Here is a 21,606-nt window from a genome sequence, read left to right as displayed (position 1 = left end):
TTCTGAAGATGCCTGGTTTATAAGGTTGACAAGATTAAATATTTCGCTGTAAATGTAGGGCACTGGATCAAATAAGGATCCTTTCATAGCCGTATTAAGTTCTCTCCTGCTGTCTGTATGGAATTTTTTTTTCTTTTTCATTGAGATATTTATATGGAACCCATCACTCAAGATCACTTGATCCCTTTTCAATTTGACAGTTATATTTCACTTGTAATTATCATAGGTGGCATTTAATTTCACATTCAAACCAAATGATCATCTAAATTGTTCTCAGATCAATTTTATTAATAAATGTTTACATTGCATCGATAAATTATTTGCAAAAGTTATTAAATCTTCAATACATGATAATATATTTTGAATACATATAAATATGAAAAAATTCTAATGTGGTAGATTTAAGCCCTTTTTAACATGGTTTGCCACTTAGTAGTGCCATATACCCTGAAGAAACAAATTCCATATTTAATTTTCAATCTGTAGAAGTTGCCAACACTAGAATTTTCTCAATCATCTTGATCACTAAAATTTTCAAAACATGACATGGAGCTTTGATAAAAATCGGACCATTTGTCACATTCTGAATCAGTTTAAACATTGTATGTTAACGGTTGACGATTTACTCAACCCAATAGAGTGATTGTTACACGAAGTCTATCCCAACTACTTGGCATTCCACATTATCATATAGATGATAAAACTTGGGTCGATTTTGTACATTTAGTTAGGAGGAACCATTGTTGACTTCCTTTAGATAACTTGTTTGTTGATTTATGTACATAATGTATGTTTACTAAAGCAGGAAATCTTTTGTCGGTGAAGTTAATGAAGTACCGTTATAAACCTGGACTGGGTAAAAGGTATAACAGAGATAGCTCTGACAAATGAATGGATATTTTTAAAAATAAAAACAGTGTCTTGGAAAAATGACAGAAGAGTTTCATGAATATTTTAATACTGTTAATCCAAAAATGATTCATGGAGAATGAACTAGTTTGATTATATTTTAGTATTTGTGTTGGCATTTATGTGTGTCATGTTTGATATATAACAAAGAAAAAAACTCCTAGCTGATTTGTAATTTGTATTGTTTAAAGGCCTTGGTATATATTCCAAACCAAAAAAATAAAAATACATCCCCCACATACACCCCCCCCCCTACCCCCCAAAAAAAACCTGGTAGATTTGTGTACTGAAAGAAGGACAAGGACCTCCAGATAGAAATCTCTCATTCATCCTTTGCTTTTAATTACCATGCATGCATCCATTACCAATATATTGAATTAAGCCACAGATATTCAAGATGTACTTGGAATAAACTGGTGACTGTTTAATTGATCTTTCTATTACATCTTGCTTACAATCTAAGTCTCTAGTTACATTTGAATAAATCCGTATTTCTGTAAATTACACGTAATTATTATTGATCCAGTAATATCTCTATTACAAGTGTACTTTATGGGTATTTACCTAAGGTCTCCATGTGATTGACAGGTCGGTCTAAAAATGATCAAGAGTGCTACAGTATATACAGATTTGATGGCCCAATAGAGATGAAAGGGGGCATTTTTCTTTGATGTCAATATAAATAAATTCCTTCTGGGCCGTGCATATGTGTAAAACATATAAGATAAGTTATACAGAAAATTCTTGAACTCATTCCCAGTAATAAGTGTAGATTAAAATTTAGGAAAGGGGATGGTTGGTAATTTGGTCTTTATTTTGCATGGACAGATGTTGGTGTGTTCAGCAGCATTAAAATAAAAATACATGTACATGTAGATAATTTATTGAATCCGCAATAAAAAAAATTTACTGTTGTACACTCATCATTCTGAGCCTGCCAGGCATATATGGAAGAACTAAATTAATCTTTTAACCTTTTTTTTTTCCAATGTACATATACAGTTTAACTTCAGTATCTCGAACACTGATATCTCGATAACCATGGATATGTCGACATGGTCGAAGTGATTTGGAAGTCCCAACTACTTATTCATATCTTGAATCCTCAGATATCTCAAAGTTTTTTTTTTTGGTCCCATAGAGTTCGAGATAAGGAGGCTTGACTGTACATGTGTCCTGTAATTATAATGTTAAAAAGTAAAAATGTGAGGTGTCTGTGTTTGATGTATGTATCCAGTCACCAACATGTAATGTCACAGGTTATTATTTCTTCTATTGTCATGTCTTTTTTAACACCCATTGGATGATTGTCATTCTGACCTCAGAAAATATCAATAGCACATACAGCATCGTGAAAGCTTTACCAGTCATTTTGAACCAGACACACCTGTTCCCACCCTTCCCTCCCCCCTCATTTGACGTTATGAATGTTAATATGGGGGGACCCTTTCTTAATGTCTTATATGTACATTTGATATTTTAGTGTAAGCTAATAGCAATTATTAAGATACATTAAATGGTTCTAAGTACCTTCGGAGTTTTTCCAAAAAGAAATCCAGTTCACAATTAAAATACGAACAATTTCAGCAATCCTTGTGAGGCAAAATTTGACAGAAATGACCTTTAAATTTGAAAATTTCATACAGGAATAATAGACATCCCAATTAGAGTTATTTCTCTTATCAGAGGGTCAGAAAACCTTAAGAATGTTCAATATGAGCAAAATTGAAATCATTTGTGATAATTAAAACTTACAATTGGTCAGCCAATTCGAATGTTTGATACCTATTTTAATTTGTGTGTATTGGTGGTGATGGTGGTGGTGTGTGTATGTGTGTGTGTGGAAAAGGGGTGGGGGGGGGGGTGGGGAGGAAGTCAGTCATTGAGAAGTGCAGTGACTTGACAATGCAGCTGTGCAATATGACTTGACAATGCAGCTGTTTAAAAGTATGTATTTTTTTTCTTACATTTGACTGCAAACATTGCTGCCAAACCCGTATGAAACAGTCCGGGCGGCTTAGACACGGCTCAGGCACGGATTCCGTTTCCAGAAACCCGTGCTTTTAGCATTCCTGCTCCTATGTAAAATATGTATGGAAAGCCGTGCCTAAAAGTGGTCGAGGCACGGACACGGCACGGGATACTGGCCGAATTATTTAAATTAGATCACACGGTTTTACAAAACCCGTGTCAGAAAGCCGTGCTAGTTTCCATATATGGACTCACGGATTCTGTAAACCCATGTCTGAAACCCGTGTCCTTTTCCATATATGGAGACACAGATTTTTGGAAACCCGTGTCAAAAAAGCCGTGTGACATACCATATATGGAGTCACGGGATCTGTGCATTTGTTTAGATCTAGGTCAGGGCCTTTAGAGAATCTCCTGATGCAACTGTAGATGCCAAAATGGTGACTGAAACCAAACTTCACAATGCTTTACATTATTTTTATGCTTAGTTTTAGAATTTTAAAAGTTAAAAATCTTATATGAATGTGTCCATTTACTATCTGTTAAGTGTTAAAAATTTGCCTCATCAGTGACAATCCATGCTAGCTTTTAATTAAGAATTTAATGATAGTGTACAATTCAATTGTAATTTTATCTAATCTAAGTTTGCACAATCTGAGAAAGAATTTAATTTAAATAAACTTTCTGTAACATAGTAATAATAAATGACCCATAAAATGTCTAGGGATTAATTAGTGAAAGTCCAACTAAAGTCATTCAAATAAACAAGGACTATTTCATCAGGTTCATTGTCAACACTGCAATACAGAAATTTCATGAAAATTGAAAATGACTTATTTATTCTATATTACACTTACTGCATTTAGTTCAAAAGTGATGAAATCATCCCAGACTGACATAAATACAATTCCAACTGACATCTATTAGTTAAATATCCTTTAACTATAGTAAAAAAGACACATTCTTAGCTCATGACCATGAATCCCTCCAATTTAATATTCAAATAAAGGAAGTTATGATTGAGCATGCTCAGTAAAAAGCCGTGAGATATAAATAAATAGTTTGAAGCAAAACCCACTTGAGTTAAAAACCGTCTCTCTGGGACACGGATTCCGTGCCTCCACACAGGTTTTTGTGAGCGAGGATTCCTCACTTTCAGACTCAGAATCCGTGTCCGTATCTTGGACATGCAGAACCCGAACGGCTTTTTAAAAACCCGTGCGGGTTCCGTGCCTTAGCCGTGCCCAAGCCGTGCCTATTCCGCCTCAAACTTTCGTACGGGAAGTTACTTTTAAATAACAATCATACACCTGTGTATTTTCCCTTGACCTTTGACCTAACTAGTGGACAAATGCTAATTCACAAAATCCTGCAACCTGTCAATCTGTCGGTTAAAGAATAAAAATTGAAATGATGGGAAAATCTATAAAATTTATATGATAAATGTACCTCCCTATTGATTGAATCAGAGTGTCACCATATGGTGTGCCTCATCGCTCTTACCTTTCAGTGAAATATGGCTTATCAAACAGAAAATGTACCGGATGTTTGGGGTTGAGCTTGTGTGTATTTCTAATGTAGATGGTACGTATATTTCTGATACAGGTGATGGGGTATAGAGGGACTTATCTTAATCTGGATTTATATAGTTATACATACCTTCATTTGCAGCTGCTTTCCACAAAAAAAAATCCTAACTGCATTGGTTTTGTGAATTGAATTCTATTACCTGGATACATAACTGAATTGATATAAAATACTGTATCAAATGTAAGTTTTAGAACTCTGCTTGTCAAAAAAAAAGGTCATTGTATTGAGAAAATTAAAGATTTTTTTGTGTTCAAATAAATCTTTGAATTTGGATCAATACTTTATTGAAAAAGAGTAGGTTGTAAAAGAGACATACTGAATGAAATGCGTAGATTGTGTGTGAAAAAGTATCAAAAGTTTGTGGGCAAAGAAAATATACATACCCATGTGTATATTCTTAGTCACACCAACCTGATTTTTTCTTTGTTATCAGAATTGAATTGACTGTTGAGAAATTTTTCCTGTTGATTTTTACAATTTCTCATTTTTTATGCAAGGTCTACCTTTAAATTATTGGAAAAGTTTTGACAAATTACCTGTTTCATTTGTCAACGGTATACTCCACTACATCTCTTGACTTTATAGTGTTCCAATTCTCATGATTGATTTGTTCAAGGGAATATAGATTAAAACCTCCATTGATAGGTTAAACCTGCAAAATGATGTACCCAGTGTAAGGCATGGGTAATATAATGCCATCGAACTGGAAAATAATAGAATACGTAAAGCTGTAGTAATGGTGGGTATATTGTATTACTGTATGAAACAAGAGGTGGTTTTGTAAGGGACTGATCTTTTATGACTTTTTGTTTTAATTGAATTGTTCATTTTTTTTTTTTTTTTTTGCAGAATCGAAGATCGTCAGAAGAGAAAGACCGCCACCTTCAGAAAAGAATTGCTGAGCTTCAGGCTCAGACACAAAGGCTCGAACGTAAAATTGGTCTCCTAAAAACAGAAAATGACTCGCTGGTAAGAATATCCAACTCAGAGTGATAAATATAATATTTACCGTATATGTTTATGTGTATGACAAAACATTTAGATTAATCTTTCTACCAATCATTAAATAATTTTTGGAAATAATGCATACAGTTGGTAATGTTTTGACAATGCATTTTAAAACAGCATTGCTCATTTGTCTTGATTTGATTTATTTTGGAAATTAATGCTCTGAATTATGAATAGATCTCACTCTTGACAACTTCCATTTCATCACATGATTGGTTTATTTAATAGTTTTTGCATGTAAACTGAGTATTTGCACAGTATTATATCATGCATTTGAAATGTATATCGGTATGCAAATCCTTTGCAATGTTGCCCGTAAATTATAAGCCAAACATTGGCAAGCCTAAACGTTTAACCTTATTTGTGTTATTGATATGCATTTAAAAAACAAGGATCAACTTCTAATCTGAAACACTTAACAATGTGGACTAAATTATGTCGTTAAACTTTAAATGGTTATTAAATTGAAAAGGATACATGCTATAATCTCCCCAAGTTTATACATGTGCTAAAGTACCTGTGTATTGTTTATGGTGCCACTTAGATAATTACGGTAGAAAATGGCACTTTCTGTTCCATTGGAATCTGTATGAGCATTGGTGAATGCAGAGCACATCTACATGTGGAGGTTTTTACTTGTGCACATAACACATATTACACTTAAAATATGTGTAAACAAAGAGCAGTTTTTCTGATTAAGACAATTTATATTGATTTCTTCATACATTTTATTTAATAAGCATTAATGTTTAGTTAAATTAAAAAAATTTCTGTCAAGCCTTTCAAAACTTCTGTGATATGTATACCGTAAATCTGGAAATTTTTACGTCGATTTATTTTTGCGAATCTGGGTCAAAAAGCTGTTGATTAATTTTTACGTTTCAAAATTTTGCGAATTGCCATTGGTGTTCAATTGAAAAGCGCTTAGAATTTTCAAAACAGTTTATACGGAACGCATGTACATACAATAAATCACGCATGTACTCGTACGTATACAATACTAAGCGATGCCAACGTTCAATAATCAGATTATAAATCATGCATATATACATACAATAAATTACGCTTGTACATACAATATTAAAAGATTGCAACGTTCAATAATCAGATAAAAATATTAAAAGCAATAAAACATCTAAACTGTTTAAAGTTGTCATAACATTTTATTAAATCACGTACATAAAATGATGTCAGCTTTAACTAACCTTCTAATAAAAACATTCTCTACCGGGTATAAGAAGAGAAAAAACGTCTAATTAATATTGAGTTACATAATATGAATAAAACTGGACTCTCTTTCTTGGAGAAATAATTAAAGAGACACGAATGTAGTGAAGACACTTTCCATGCACGGATTATCACGGGTAATTAGCTTGTAGTATAAACAGATTTCTTAAAGTGACAGTACGGCGCATCTCATCAAAAAACTGACTAGATAAAATTTTCCGACAAGATTTTGAATTTTTTTACTACTCATAAATGTATAAACTTTCAGAAAATTACAACTTTTACAATTAAATAATTTGGATTATTTCATTAAAATTAATAGTTATTTATGGGACGTAAATATATACATCGCAACGTGTTCGGGGTTCCACATTCCATGCTATGCACGCATGCGTAGTTTTCATAAACAAAACAGCATGGTTAGAGAGGGAATCCCGGTAGGCCTACTACATTGACAAAGTCGACTAAAAATAAAAAGAAACTGAAAATAGAACTTGAAAAAGCAACTTTCCTGGCTAAAATTTAGTTTGGGGGTTAATATAATCGCTGGATAAGGAAGAAACGGGAACTCGACGACACTCAAGCAGGGCTCTCGAAGGTTCTATTCGACAGGTTTGTTGATACTTGTTATCATTTCTCATTTTTCCGTCGCTTTCAAAGAAAAAAAAATAGTGTAAACTCAACATAAAAAATACATCTTTGACTTATAAACATTGTTGCCATTTGAAATGCTAATTTTTTTTAACTGTGCAGAAAAATATTTTGTTTGACATTTGCCGCGATAACGTATGATTAGTTGGTTTTTCCTTTCTCGGACCCCAATACACAAAACGTCAACATGTGTATTTTTAATTCTGTTAAATTTGCCTGAATACAGACTAAAATCTTTACGATTATTATTTTAGATTATTTTATCAGAAAGTTATGATAATTTGTGTTTTTGAAAATTGCCTTCACCTAATATTCATTATAACTGTAAACTCTACAGTGTAGGCACGTGCCGTTTTGGAATTCACGTGGTACAAATAAACAGATCTAAGATTGCTCCAGTTCGTACGACCCTTGATTTTCCGGCAGATTCTAATTACGTTAATTTTGTTTGAGTACAGAATATTTCTGTTTCTCAAACTGCTTACATCAAGTTTATACCTTATTTCTTAATGACATATTGGGTAAATTTGGATGAAAAAGCACACATTTTGCAGCCGTACTGTCGCTTTAAATTGTCTAATGCTTATGAACACCTGTTCACTGGGTTAAAAAAAATTGCCACCAGCTGTCAGCAAACTTTTTGTTTACATTTTTTGTTGTTGATTTATTTTTAAGAAAAATATTTTTGCGAATGCAATGCACACGCAAATTTGTTAAAAATTTATCTACAGTAAAAATTTCCAGATTTACGGTATATACATATAATCTAACACATGATCTGCAGTATCAGTCTTAGTAGAACAAATATTTGGTTTCCTTGTGGTAAACTCACATTATAGTCAGCAAATGGACCTCATCAAAAGTTGCTCAGATGGATGAATACACATATAAAATGTAGTACAAATTAATAAAGGTTAACAAAAGGGCAGGTAATTTGTCAATAATCGCTTGATAGATTACTTGGAGCTTTGCCATAGATAGTAATAATAAACATATATATACACCTCTCATCCTGATTACAGTGTCTTGAAAGAAATATTAAATAATTTATTGGTATTTTACATATGAAAGGTTTACTTTGTCATAGAAATTTAAGTTGCAGTATAGATGCTGATTGAAGGTGGAATTTTTAAGTTAGGACATTTTATAAAGGGAGAGACTTTTTCAGATAACTGTTATATTTCACACTACCATACAGTCAGATGAAAATATCTTCTGTTTGAATTCTTCCAGAATAAAATTCATCGGCCAGTGGTTTAATTATCACATGTTGATTTCCAATTGCCAGAGGAGATAACTCTGCCGTAATGAGCCACTTTCATTAACTGTCATTTGGCATATAAACCCTGGTATTTTATTGAGCAGAAAATAATTTTTCTCCTTCTACCTGGTAATGTTTGTTGATTACATATATATTGATCACAGAAGTCTATGCCCTCCATGATTTCTTTGATCTTTTTTTCTATACCATCATTTCTCCCTATCGGGCAGAAATTGATAAGTTAAATATTGAAAATTTTCCCTCTTTGATTGCCAATTGCACAAAAATGCAAAAAGAAAAAGAAGGCCAGATTTTGTTTTGAGCTATGAAATTACAGCTATAGTATTGTTGTTGATGAGTAGTAGGGTAATTTAATCACTATTAAATTTGATACTTCTTATCTACAGGTATTTTCCTCTAAGCCCTAACTTACACCATTTAAACATACAATAAAAGATTTCTTTTCTTCAGACCATGATAAAATCTTTACTTAATTGATGAAAGGTCATCTGGACTCTCAAAGTCATATGGTTTACAAAACAATAGCTTTTATCTTTATGTATATATATGTTCCACCATCTAACATCATCACATTAACTTAAAATTACTTGCTTGATTGATAAGTTTCACAAAAGGATCATCGATTGAAATATTGCCTGCATCATATCTTACTTATGACACCACATACTGATAGGAATAAAGTATTAAAATAATCTTAAAAATTGCAAAAATAAGAGATTGGAAAGACAACTATCCATGAGATGTATTTGGCCCTTTGCCTGTCTTTAATACCTGTATGATTATATATATATCCATGATGTACATGATTATACACCCAACATATGGTGCAGACAAAATTGACAGAATATGATGCTTTGCATTGTTTTCAGTCAAAATATGTATTGACACTGGCCAAAAAAAAAAAATAGAGGAAAAAGGGTTTGTGTCAAATGTGGTGGAAAAAAAAGTGTGTTGTGAATCACTTGACACTAAACATCCAATGTCTAGGGGGCGTTATTTTGTTGTTCAAGTCATCAGTACCTGGCAAAACATAACGACATTGTTATAACTGACCAGTGAATTTATTAACATCTGACTTTCCAGAAGCACGAAACTCTAAGCCAAAAGGTAATTTTTTTCTCTATATTTTTTCCTCACCTTTTACTAATCGTAAGTTAGTCGGACAGCATGACCAGATACTAAAAAAAATCCCCATGGTGGCAGTTGTCAAAATGACAGGAGTTTTGCCCATTGATTATAAACGTTTCTTGGCTACGACAGGTTTATGACAAAATGGGTCTTTCAAAGTGTTCTCAAAGACAGTTTATATGATGTAGACATGTTTTTCCTAGCAGTTGTATATGGTTCCATCTAAATATTTTCCCTTATTAGTAAAATTTCTTGTATGTAACATGCATAACACATTTTTTAGGTAACAGCTATGATCTGTTGCATTGAGAGTGCAGCAGTGTATTGCATATAATCAAAAGAATGCATTGTAAATTATACCTATAGCAAAAGAAAAATGAGCCTGTTATATCCAAGTGGTTAAAATATTCAAAATTTCCTTTTAAAAATATCTTTGTGTATCGTATTAATTGAGCTTTCTACTAATCAGAAATTGGTCAAAGGAGCATGCAATCACATGCATTAACTGTAAATCAAATATTGGTTTTGTTGATTGGTCTGTAAAATAGCTAGCTACCGTATTATTGACTATGATATATGGATGTGATCAATAGACTAGCTGGTAGGCCATGGCCACTAATAAAAACATTGTTGACATTCTTTTTAATCAGATACAGAAGGCAATCCTTGAATATATGCTATCTATATATGCTTACTTAATTATTATCCTGATACAGTTCTACCAAGTATGACAAGTGAAAAATTTCTTATGTATGATCCTGCAAACTATGTGTGTTTGTGATGGGATGGGGTGGGGGACAAATTGATTCCCATTTATAAACAGGGTTTTTATCCCTTTCCATTTTACAATATATATTACTACGGATTTTATTATTTTGAGTATTTCAATTTTTTATGCTAACATATTTTCCTGGCATAATCATGATAATATATTGTAAGTCTTGAGATATATAAATGAAATGAAATGAAATTACACTTATTTGGTACTTGCAAGTGCAATAGACTTTGGAAAATATTTGCTGATTGTTAATAGGTTGAATGGTGAAGTGACGTACATCTCTTATTCAGATTTGCTTGGTTTCTGGGTTAAAATAATTTTAGAATACACTAATGATGCTTTTCAGATTTGGGATATAAAGGGAATATAGCATCTAAAAGCTTGTTTGTTTTTTTTTTAAGGATGATTGATTGTTTGCATGCAAAGAATTCTAATTTAAGTTGTTAAAATATCATGAAATACCATATACATTAATTTTCAAGTTATGGGAGGAATAATTTTGTTATTGCATGTGTACTGGCTGCAAAATCAGATTTTCATGGGGTCAAATTTTCATGGTAAGTGGAAAAAATTATTTGTTGGTGAGGATTTGATTTCATGGTTGAAGATATATAATGGAATTTTAACATTTCATGGAGGACATGAATTAATGTATCTCTTTATACCACAAAGCAACAAAACAAAAATTAAACCCCCATGAAAATGAGTGATTTTACAGTACTTGGGCCAAATGATAATTATGAGGAAACAAAATTAAATATTATACAGCTTATATGGCACATTTATGTGTCACAATTTCATTCTTGGTGATCATTGGCAGAATTAACATTGATATGCTATTAAGTTAGGACATTTTTACACAAAATTTGGACTTTCTAGTGATGCTGACAAATAAGATGCCATCATCATTGAATGAATGACAGGAACTTTCTATGCATCAAATATAATCTCTGAAATGTACTTGATGCTTCTAATGTGAAAACATTCTCTAGAAAATATTAAATACATGTACTTGCATAAGTATTTGATAGGTTGATGTTACCTTCTTTTTTATAGTTTTTTTTTAAAAATTAATTTGTACCCTTGGCTCACATGGACACTACTTAAGATACGCCATTCAGGGTTTGACACTAAGGCACGTCCGACTGACCCAGTCTAGTAAAAGAGAGGTCCGGTCGTGTCAAAAGTTCGTGAACTAGACCGACTGGTCGTGTGGATGAAATAAATGTTAACCCTCATTGCAGTCTTCCAAATAAATGTTATAAAAACTTTTTAAAGAAATTTTCTTAATTTTACGATTGTAAACACAGCCATCGATCTGAAAAAGAAAACTTCCCCGCATGGCACAATTGCTGTTTTTAGCCCGACTGTAATAGACAACTCGCGATCGAAACTAGCCAAGTTATCGAATAATATATTCTCTAATTTATTTATATTTACGGTAATATTTTTAAAAATTTCCTTGAATGTTCTTTAAAGCCTATGATATTCGCATGTTTCGCATAACCCGACTCAATGGGCTGCGACCTATGGAAAGTGTAATCTTAACACGTGCTAGAGATAGTATGGTTTCGAACTTTTTTCATTAAAATACCAGGTTATAAAAAGAAAATTTTTGTAAACCATGTAAAGTATTGAATTAATTGTGATGCAGTATTTCTTCAGAGCAGAATTATCTTCTCGTCACGACAAACTGAAGACATCTTTCTACTCATCAACTATAAAAATTCTCTAATTATTGAAGGAACAAGTTAATTCTCTTCTGTCTTCAATCATCTTTATAAAAAAATTCAATATTTGACATAATACAATTTTCAAGACCAAAAAAGTAAATTACTTCTATGATCTGACATTTCTAAAGGAATTTACACTATGTAGATTTGACACATGGAACAAAATGATTTGTAGGACAAAATCATCCAAATTAAGTTTCGAATTTCATGAGGTCACATCAACAATTGAGTTGGTTTCAGACGATGCTGTATGTCTGAATTCTATCTCCCTCTCTTTGATTTTCATTCATCAAAATAATATGTGTAAATTTGGGTAAATTTCCACATTTCAAAAATGTACAATTTTTTTTTCAGAAACGACAAAAAGATGACCAGAAACCTTTGGAAGAGAAAATTAAAACACTGAAAAAACGCAATGCGGAACTTGCAGCCATTGCTAGACGTCTCGAAGAGAAAGCGAAGCATCTCCAGCAAGAAAACATGAAGGTACAACATGGCTACCTGGCTTCCATTTAAAATATTCAAGTAGCAAAAGAAAAAAGGCTATACAATTTATCAACACAAATGAAAATAACAAGTATTCCTTGTTTTGCTTTTAGAAGGTAAAAGAAGAGATGAGTCCACCAGAATCTGACCATATGAAGAAACTGTTTGCAAGGCAGAGGGCAAAAGATCTCGCAGACCATGCCAAAGCCATGCTAGCAAAGGATCGCGAGATTGAGGAACTACGCAAAAAATGTCAGGAATTGGCAGATACACTCAGCAATGCCGACTTTCTTGGTCCAGAGGTAAATGTTGGCTATAGTCTCTCACTTATATAAACTTATACTGGAAAACAGTCGTTCCATTGAAATGTTTTTCCTATGCACCTTCTGTTCGAAAACATTTTACGAAAACATTTAAAGAAGTCGGATTAAAGACTGAATTTTTTTGGTATTCATAATAATTCCATCAGTTTTTAAGTATTCTTTAAAAAATAGAATATATTGCAATAAATTAGGGCAAAATCTTCTATTTTGATAAGAATTCCAGGGCAAAATCATCTATTTTGATAAGAATTCCAGGACTGAAAATACTTGTATCTATATATAGATATACCCTTTCCTGCAAGCTCATAGGGAAGAAAATGCTTATAAACTACAATTATGCAAAGGAAGGAATTGCACCAATTAAGTGCAAAATTTTACATCCTAAAAAAATTTTTTAAAGAAATTTCTCCACTTGTATTTAAACAGTTTTTATGGTTATAAATTAATCTGGAGGACTTGATGAAAAACCATTCAGGTTAGTTTAAATATTTTTTAGTGTACATAGTCTCTCTACTTGAGGTGTGATACTCATCGGACTTCAGGTGCATAATTCAAGGCTTGTAAACTAAATATTGCACATTTCAAATCTGATTTAATTAAGAAACCTGAATTTACACAGTGTTTTTTTTTTTTGAAGAAATTAAAGTATAAAAATATGAATTAGCTCCATAATTTGGCAAATTGAAGATTACAGTTTAATATAACAAAATTGAAATAGACATACTGTGGTTTCATCATTAATCATTGAACACCAATATATTGTAGATTTTGTTGTTGAGTCAATCCATAAAATTAATAATTGATTTTTTTTTTTTAAACTCGAACAAACTTATGGTCAAACACTGATTATCACCTGCTTTATGCAAAACAAATTATCTATCGTAAAATAAAAATTCGGGTAGAAAATTCACAATTACTCTATTCACAACAGGCCTAAATTATAAAAATTATTACCACAATTTAATGTTAAATTGAATTTTATTAACTTTTTTTTTTTTAACAAACTGATATTCTTTCCAGAGCCTTAGTGTAAAAATGCATAATGGCCAAAAATAGAGATTTTGACCCCCTGCACTGAGCCCCAGGGAAGGATATCATAATATATTTGGAATGGATCATTAGAGGAAGTTGTTTTCTATTAGTTGTTAAAATTACAAAGCTCTGCCTTTATTCTATCAAATTTTATAGATGCTCAGATACACAACAGACAGGGTTTTCTGAATTTCCCTACCATTCAGATTTTGGCTGATATAGGTTCTGCTCAATAGGCAGTTACACAATCTAAGCATCAAACTCGATACAAGATGACAAAAAAAAGGAAGGAGGAAAAGAGAGAAAAATTACACCCTAACACAGTGTAAAAGAAAAAAAAGAAGTCTTTCACATGTACTTCTTTGTGTGACCCTGCCAGGACCTTAAGACACTGTAGGATCCATGCTCAGTCTGTGGCACATTAAACATATACTGTATAGGGGGAAAATAACTCGCGGTATAAATATTCGCTATATTCACGGTGTTAATAAATCCGTGAATTCAAGAAACAGTGAATAAGTCGTTATTAAAAATACGTTGTTTTTTTTTAGTATGAGTCCAGGCAAGCGGTAGATATGTAAAGATATACATGTAAATTACATACTCTTTCAGTAATTAAGAGTGGAAGTTGACGTTTAATTATTTAATTTCTTTTCGTTCAGATCACCCGATAATAACCTACATTTATCATTAAACACCTGTTAGAAATAGCCAACTACCTGTTTGTTCAATTTTCTATAGTGGTTTATATTTTTGTGATTTTTTTTTTTGACCACTCCTCTTCAGATGAACATTCTTTAAAATCTCTGGCCATGGAAAAAATATATGTTTGTTATGAAAGTCCTTAGCTAGCTACCATTTTAAAGCCCTTGACAATAGGGGCTTGTTTCTCATCCATTTTAGCACTCGTATTCAGCGAGCATGGGTAGGTTTGATGATGGATGTTCAGAAATCTACAACTAAGGGAGTCTGGGTGTATTTTTTTCCAGTACAGTTAATATTAATCACATTGGAGAAATAAAAGTACATTTACTTAATTGTTTTTAACTATGTTTATTTTTGATATCCGATATTTAAGCGGCTTCAGAGTTACAGTGGGGCTGGTATGGAATTCCTCACCCTTATTATTACCATGTTGTAAACATGTGAAGATTCTGACTTTTTATCAATTTGTATGAATTAAATAATATAAAATTGAAGAGTAATCTCTTTATTGCTTTTAACTATTTATGTACTGTTAATGTGAAGGTTCCAGCTTAAGTATATATACAGAGAGAAAGAATGAAGTTTAACAAAAAAGACCAGAAAATTTGATTTCTATGACCATTCTGAATTTATGAATCCTTAAACTGTGAATTTTGCCCATGTATGAATATCATTGAAACCACAGTATTTTTCAGTCACTGAGTCCCATTACGACAGCAAGCAACTACAAAGTTTCTTAATGATTTTTTGTTGTTGTTATTTTATCATGAACAATATATTAAAAACTGTGTGGAAAAAATCCTTGATAGAATTGTACTGAGGAGTGCCTTCCATAAGATTTAATAAAAAATTACTTTAAAAATAAAGAGAGAAATATTGTAGGATAGGTTCAGTGGTATACAACACTGTTTTGATAAGTCTTTGGCAACTTATCTATTATACATTGAAGGACTGAAATGTCATGTTGTTTGTCAATGATACTCTTTATCAAATTATCATCTAGTGATAAACACAGTCTGCAGTCACATCCTCACCTGAGTCGTTACATAATCCAAACTCATGCAAACATACGTGTAAATTAAATCAACCCACAGCACGAGATTCGTCCAAAAGATGTATCGACAGATTGAGAAAAAGTTGTACCTGTTTATATGTATATATATGTAAAAATGGAAGAAATTCTATATATACCTGTGAGATTTAATAGCCTGTCATTAGCAGGAGGGTTGGCTGCATAGGTTCATCATGTCTGTTGCAAGGATCGAGTGTGAACAAATGATCTGTACCAGTTTTACGGGGATTTTATGATGTTGAATTGTGATTTCTGTCAACAGAATGTACAAATGTATGAAGAAAAGGAGGAACTAGTGACCATTATCAAGCAGGCAGCCAAAGAGAGGCTACAGATGGAAAAACAACTGGCCAAGATTAGACCAAATGTGGTAAGTGTCAGTTGAAAAGTTTTTCAAATCTTGTCAGTGGGTTTATTACGATTAACTTGGGATATTAACAGGCAGAATTTTGTCAATAATAACATTTTTCAGCTTGCTTTTATCATTTCCCTATAGGGTAGAAAGATTTTAATTGTAATGCAGTGGTATCTTAGTTGCTATTAACACTGACATTTTAACCTTATCAATTAAGTATTTCTAATGTTTTGCCAAGAACATACCATATACATGGAATTTTAGCGAGATGTAAATTTAGTGATTTAATTGTTCTTAAAAATTGATATATAATTTTTGCTACAGGTAATTTTAGCGATTATATACTTCCTTGAAAGATAAGTCTTACCTCCTACTCAGAATGAATTATTAATGATATTCAATTTTAGTGATCTCAACACGCTTGCTAATAATTCCTATAGAATCCTCACTAAAATTCTCCTTATCTGGTATGGTAGAATTTAATTTGATATATGTCATCAAATTTTTTGAACTTTCTTTTTTTTTAAAAGAAACTATTTGATTTCTGCAGGTTGTTTGATGTATGTAGTTTATGCTATGTTAACAATTTATTGGCAGTAAAGGAAATAGATAAAGGACAGATTCAGTACAAAAAATGTCCTCCCCTTTGAATAATAAATTTGCAAGACTGTTTTTCAAACCAAATTAAGAAATACTGTATAGGATTTTGATGAATGGTTTTCCATGAAAATCAGACAATGAAAAAAAGTCACACCATAGTAATTTAAGAATTGGTCATATGCATTTAGCTAGAAGCTATAGGGGCTTTCAGATTGTACTTCATAGTACAAGAGCATAGTTCTTCATTCCAGTTTTAGGTCTAAATTTGTTTTTCTTGTCTGCTTCATAAGATTAGGGCAGATTTAGTTCTGAATCAATGGCCTGTCCTAAATAAAGTAATGAATACAAATGACAGTGAGGGGATATTGCATGCCGTTAAGTTAAAGCTCAATGATGGACTGGAGAGACTCTTCTCTTCTCATCCCTTTTCCTTGTCAAGATAATTGCGATTGCAACCATTAAAATTATTCTATCATTATTACTTGGTCTTCACCAGAATATTCTTAAATCAACCAAAAAAAAAAAAAAAAAAATTCTAGAGGAGGAAAGCAAAAGCTAATCATTAATTAGTTCAAGGAGCTTGGACCTAGCAGAATTAACACAAAGAAATTAAAAAATAGAGATTTGCAATTATGAATATTTTTAAAGACAATGTAAGATTTTGGCCTTTGGGACATGTAATGCTGCTGTTTCTTAAATTTGGAGATAATCAGGTCATCCAAAATATAAGAAATGATAATATTTCTATTTTTTAAAATCTATTCTATGGATGATGAAATAATTAGTATGTGGAATCAAAAAGTTCCTGTTAGCAATAAGCATGTGTTCATATAGTTTCTCATCGTCGGAAACCCACGGCCAATCTCACATACACTTATCATTAAGCGTATGCGAGATTAGCCAATCTCTGTGGGTTTCTAACGATGATAGTTTCTGTTACTGAGACTATGGTAACTAATGCCCTGTTTACACAGAGAGTTTAATTGGAATTAAACGTAAGTTACTTCAAATTAAATTTGGTCCGCGTTCACACGGAGAATTTAATGCAAATTAGTTTAATTCGAATTAGTTTACTGCGCATTAAATTACTTCGCATTAGCTCCGTGTGAATGCTAAGCGAAGCTAATTCGAATTAAATTTTGATGCATGCGTAAAAGCAGAATTAAGTCACAGGCCACATGACGATGGTCAAGTATAAGTACTTGTGCTATTTTTGAGTTGAAAACAAGGGAAAATTATGTTAATCACTAAAATATGTACAGACACTATGACATTATGTCAATCATATCTGCTCTGCACAATATGACGTGCTTTGTAAATGACGTCATAATAGCCTCACTGAATAGCCTTGTTGTAGAAATAAAATTATAATTCGCATTAGTTTACTTCGCATTAGCTGTCGTGTGAACGCAATTTAATTTGCATTAGTTTAATTCGCATCATTTTACTTCGCATTAATTTACTGCAAATTAAAATCTCCATGTGAACAGGACATAAGTTGGTAAAGAATGAAGAATTATTGGTGTATTAATTTTGAACAAAAGTAGAAATGCATACAGGTAGTGACCCATATTTTTTTGACATATTGTAGATCTACTAAAGTGCACTTTTATATGTATTTGTTTATTGTTCAAATATCAGAGCTAAAAATCGCTAATATGTAAATTAAGTGAAGGAATAAAAATATCAAGTCAAAGAATTTATTATACCAACCCTCCATCATAATGATTATAATGTTTATAATTAGCATGGAAATCAGTAGTTAAGCCTTACTACTAAAAGGAGTCTAAAAGAAGTCATAATCAATAAGTATGACCAGCATAAGGGAGAGTCGGGTCACTTTGGTGACAGTATTTTGTCACATAAGTGCTAAAACTCTCCACTCTTTCCGTTCAGCCTAAAAGTTCTTAGGAAGACATGGCAGAGGTAATTAATTTTGTTGAATTAAATCACAAATTCCTGTGGGAAATATTAGTGGGAACCAGATTTGTTCAAGAAACCAAAATGTTACTTGGTTATCAATAAATTCAGGAAATAAACCCTGAAAGGGAAAATTTTATATTAATACGAAAATAAGAGGATAGTTTTATGTATGGATGTAATTTGTTATAATTCCAGAGTCGCTTCTCATTGGTAAGTAGGACCACCATTAATGCCTTTGCGGGGCACTTTGACTTGATCTGTCTGTGTGATCTTGTGTTGTGCACTTTGCCATTTTTATTTCCATTGCTTCCATTGCAAAGGTTCAGGGGCTTGTCTCTGTCATTTTATGTTGCCATGTTTTATTAATTCTATAGAAGTCTACAATGTACCATCTATAGTTTTATCATGACTACATTTATTCAATTTTTGGAAGTTATGTTTTCTGAAATCTTGATGCTTTGTGTATGCTGCTGAGGTCAAGCAATTAAAAAAAAAATCAGTCCTGCAATTTATAGGTGTTTGGCAATAATAGGACACGAAGACATTCTTGCATTGATCTGAAAATACTAAAATTAGATGTGCAAACTTGGATATATTAAACCTTTTTTTATCCAAATCCTTTTCAAATATAAAATAGCTTTTGCAACTTTATTGGTCTGTACTATTCCTCTGTCTAGAGCTGTTTGACTGTCTGTCTGTCCATCTGTTTTCAAATGCTACTTCAAGTACATTTTGTGTGTTTGTTGTCACCCATGTGTTGCATTGGTTAGAGCATTTCATTCTGCAGTATGGTGTAAGGAGTTGATCCTTATTTGAGAGGTTCGAATCCCACTGTGGGATGTGGAGACTGGTCCTTCTGAAGAGACCATTTAAGCTGAAGTCCTGTGTTACAGTAGATGCTGTCACAAAAAAGATCTCTCACTATTCAATGGCTGTAAGTGCCAAGTAGCTATCTACCTACTTAGTCCTTGTTGCACCCGGAGGCACAAAGGGCAAGGACTAGGGATTTCCATTCTCTGTTCTTAGCTGTCCTCTCCAGTGCCAAGTACAGGTCTAAATTTGCAGCCATCCACCAGCAATTGCTTGTGTCTCAAAAAGAATGAAAAATTCTCTAGGCCATAAGAAGTTAAAAAAAACAACAACAATCAAACAAAAAAAAACAATAAACTTGGTTAACAAGTGAACTTGATCAAGATACATTATACAGTGTATTTCTTCTGATTTTGAACAGTATTGCCATCGTTTCTATATCCCTAAATGAATTGTGAATATCAAAGTGTATAAATTAGTATATCAATTTTATACTTGTGAGGAATTGTATTGCCATGGTATCTGAAGATGATAAGTACACGTTTATCAATGCCTCTCTTAAGCTTATGTCTCCTTTTAAACAAATTTAAAGAAATGTTAACTACACCAATATACTTGATTTTCGTTACTTGCTTGCTTTTGATGTCACTAGTAAGCAGTGTTGCCATGGTTACTGTAATCGGAGTAATTTCTCAAGCCAATTCAAAATGTGCATTCATTTTAGTATTATTTCATGATATATTTAATTATTTCAAAGTGCTAATTCTCAGAAATTATTGAAGCATTCTGTCTGTCTCAACTTGTCTGTTTTAAATGAGTATTCAGTGTCAGTTCAGAATTCAAAAGGGGAATGCATGCTCCAATCAAGCCTGAAGCAGTAGAGCAACAGTATCATTAGAGACTTCTGGTTTACCCAATTCAAATTCTTGGGAATTCAGTCAATTTCATTTTTCCCCACAGCTTTCATTGTTATCAATAGACAGGACTGATTTGATACATGCATTTTGTTGTATCTAAGTATGATGGATATTTTATATCAGAAATTACAGATCATTGATTGTTTTTGTTGTTGTTTTTTCTTTTTTTTTTTTTGATTCAGGAAATATGAATAAACCAATCTGATCCCAAATATTGAAAAAAAAAGTATAACTTCATTGGGAAGTATTTACATTGCACAGAATTCTAATGAATGACTTTATAGACTATTCATCTTTATTGTAAATCTAAAATATAGCTCCATCATGACCTGAAATAAATTGCATAACCCTGTACATGTATGAATTGGGTATAGTGAATTGGGCCTAATGGCCTCAGGCAAACAGTTTTGTTCTTGGGTCTGACAAAATGCATGTTGCCCTCAAACCCAGTCAATAAATGTATAAAATTTGATTGACAGTGACATTGAAGTAAAAGTGAATTTGATTTTTTATGCCCAGCCATGAATATGGTGATGTAGTGTTTGTCATGTCCATTTCCCGTCCTCCTGTCACACTGCATTTAGCTCAGTTTCAAAGAAAGTATTCAACTTCATCAAGTTTTTGACCTTGACCTTTCCTTTGACCTCACTTTTCTTAAATTAGTTTTTAGCTAAGGTATATATTCAAAGAAACAGTCCAAGATATTTGTATCAACCCTCATATGCTGATACATATTGGTAAGAGCTATTCAAGTTCATGAACATTTTTTGACCTTGACCATTCCTTTAACCTTGACATCATTTTTGTTAAATTTGTTTAGCTACGTTTCAAAGAAACTTTTCAAGATGTTTTTATCAAACTTCATATGCTTATAAATACTGATGAGAGCTATTCAATTTCATCAATTTTACTGACCCTGACCTTTTCTTTACCTTCACTTCATTTTTCTTAATTTTTTGTTTAACTCTGTTTTAAAGAAACAATTCAAGATAACTTTAGCAAATTTCATATGCAAATACATTTTAGCAAGTGCTGTTTTTTGATATTGACCATCCCTTTGACCTTGACCTCACTTTTCTTAAATTTGCATTTAGCTTAATAGTTTG

At 32.3% G+C, this 21,606-nt stretch overlaps 1 protein-coding gene across 1 annotated transcript in view; it reads left to right on the top strand.

The window, feature by feature from the left end:
• The window catches only part of LOC133172130 (RIMS-binding protein 2-like), a 92,999-nt gene that overhangs the window by 23,242 nt on the left and 48,151 nt on the right, over window positions 1–21,606 (top strand). Inside the window, exons 4-8 of the mRNA XM_061306952.1 lie at window positions 5,320–5,439; window positions 12,632–12,763; window positions 12,877–13,065; window positions 16,158–16,265; window positions 18,969–18,983. Coding sequence (XP_061162936.1) covers window positions 5,320–5,439; window positions 12,632–12,763; window positions 12,877–13,065; window positions 16,158–16,265; window positions 18,969–18,983 — 564 coding nt within the window. The remainder of the gene's footprint in view (window positions 1–5,319; window positions 5,440–12,631; window positions 12,764–12,876; window positions 13,066–16,157; window positions 16,266–18,968; window positions 18,984–21,606) is intronic.

Source organism: Saccostrea echinata, unplaced genomic scaffold, assembly GCF_033153115.1.
Source record: "Saccostrea echinata isolate AGI-Se365-2 ecotype Australia unplaced genomic scaffold, CSIRO_AGI_Sech_v1 ptg000054l, whole genome shotgun sequence".
Classification (NCBI taxonomy): Eukaryota; Metazoa; Mollusca; class Bivalvia; order Ostreida; family Ostreidae; genus Saccostrea; species Saccostrea echinata.
This window is presented reverse-complemented; position numbering and strand designations above follow the sequence as displayed.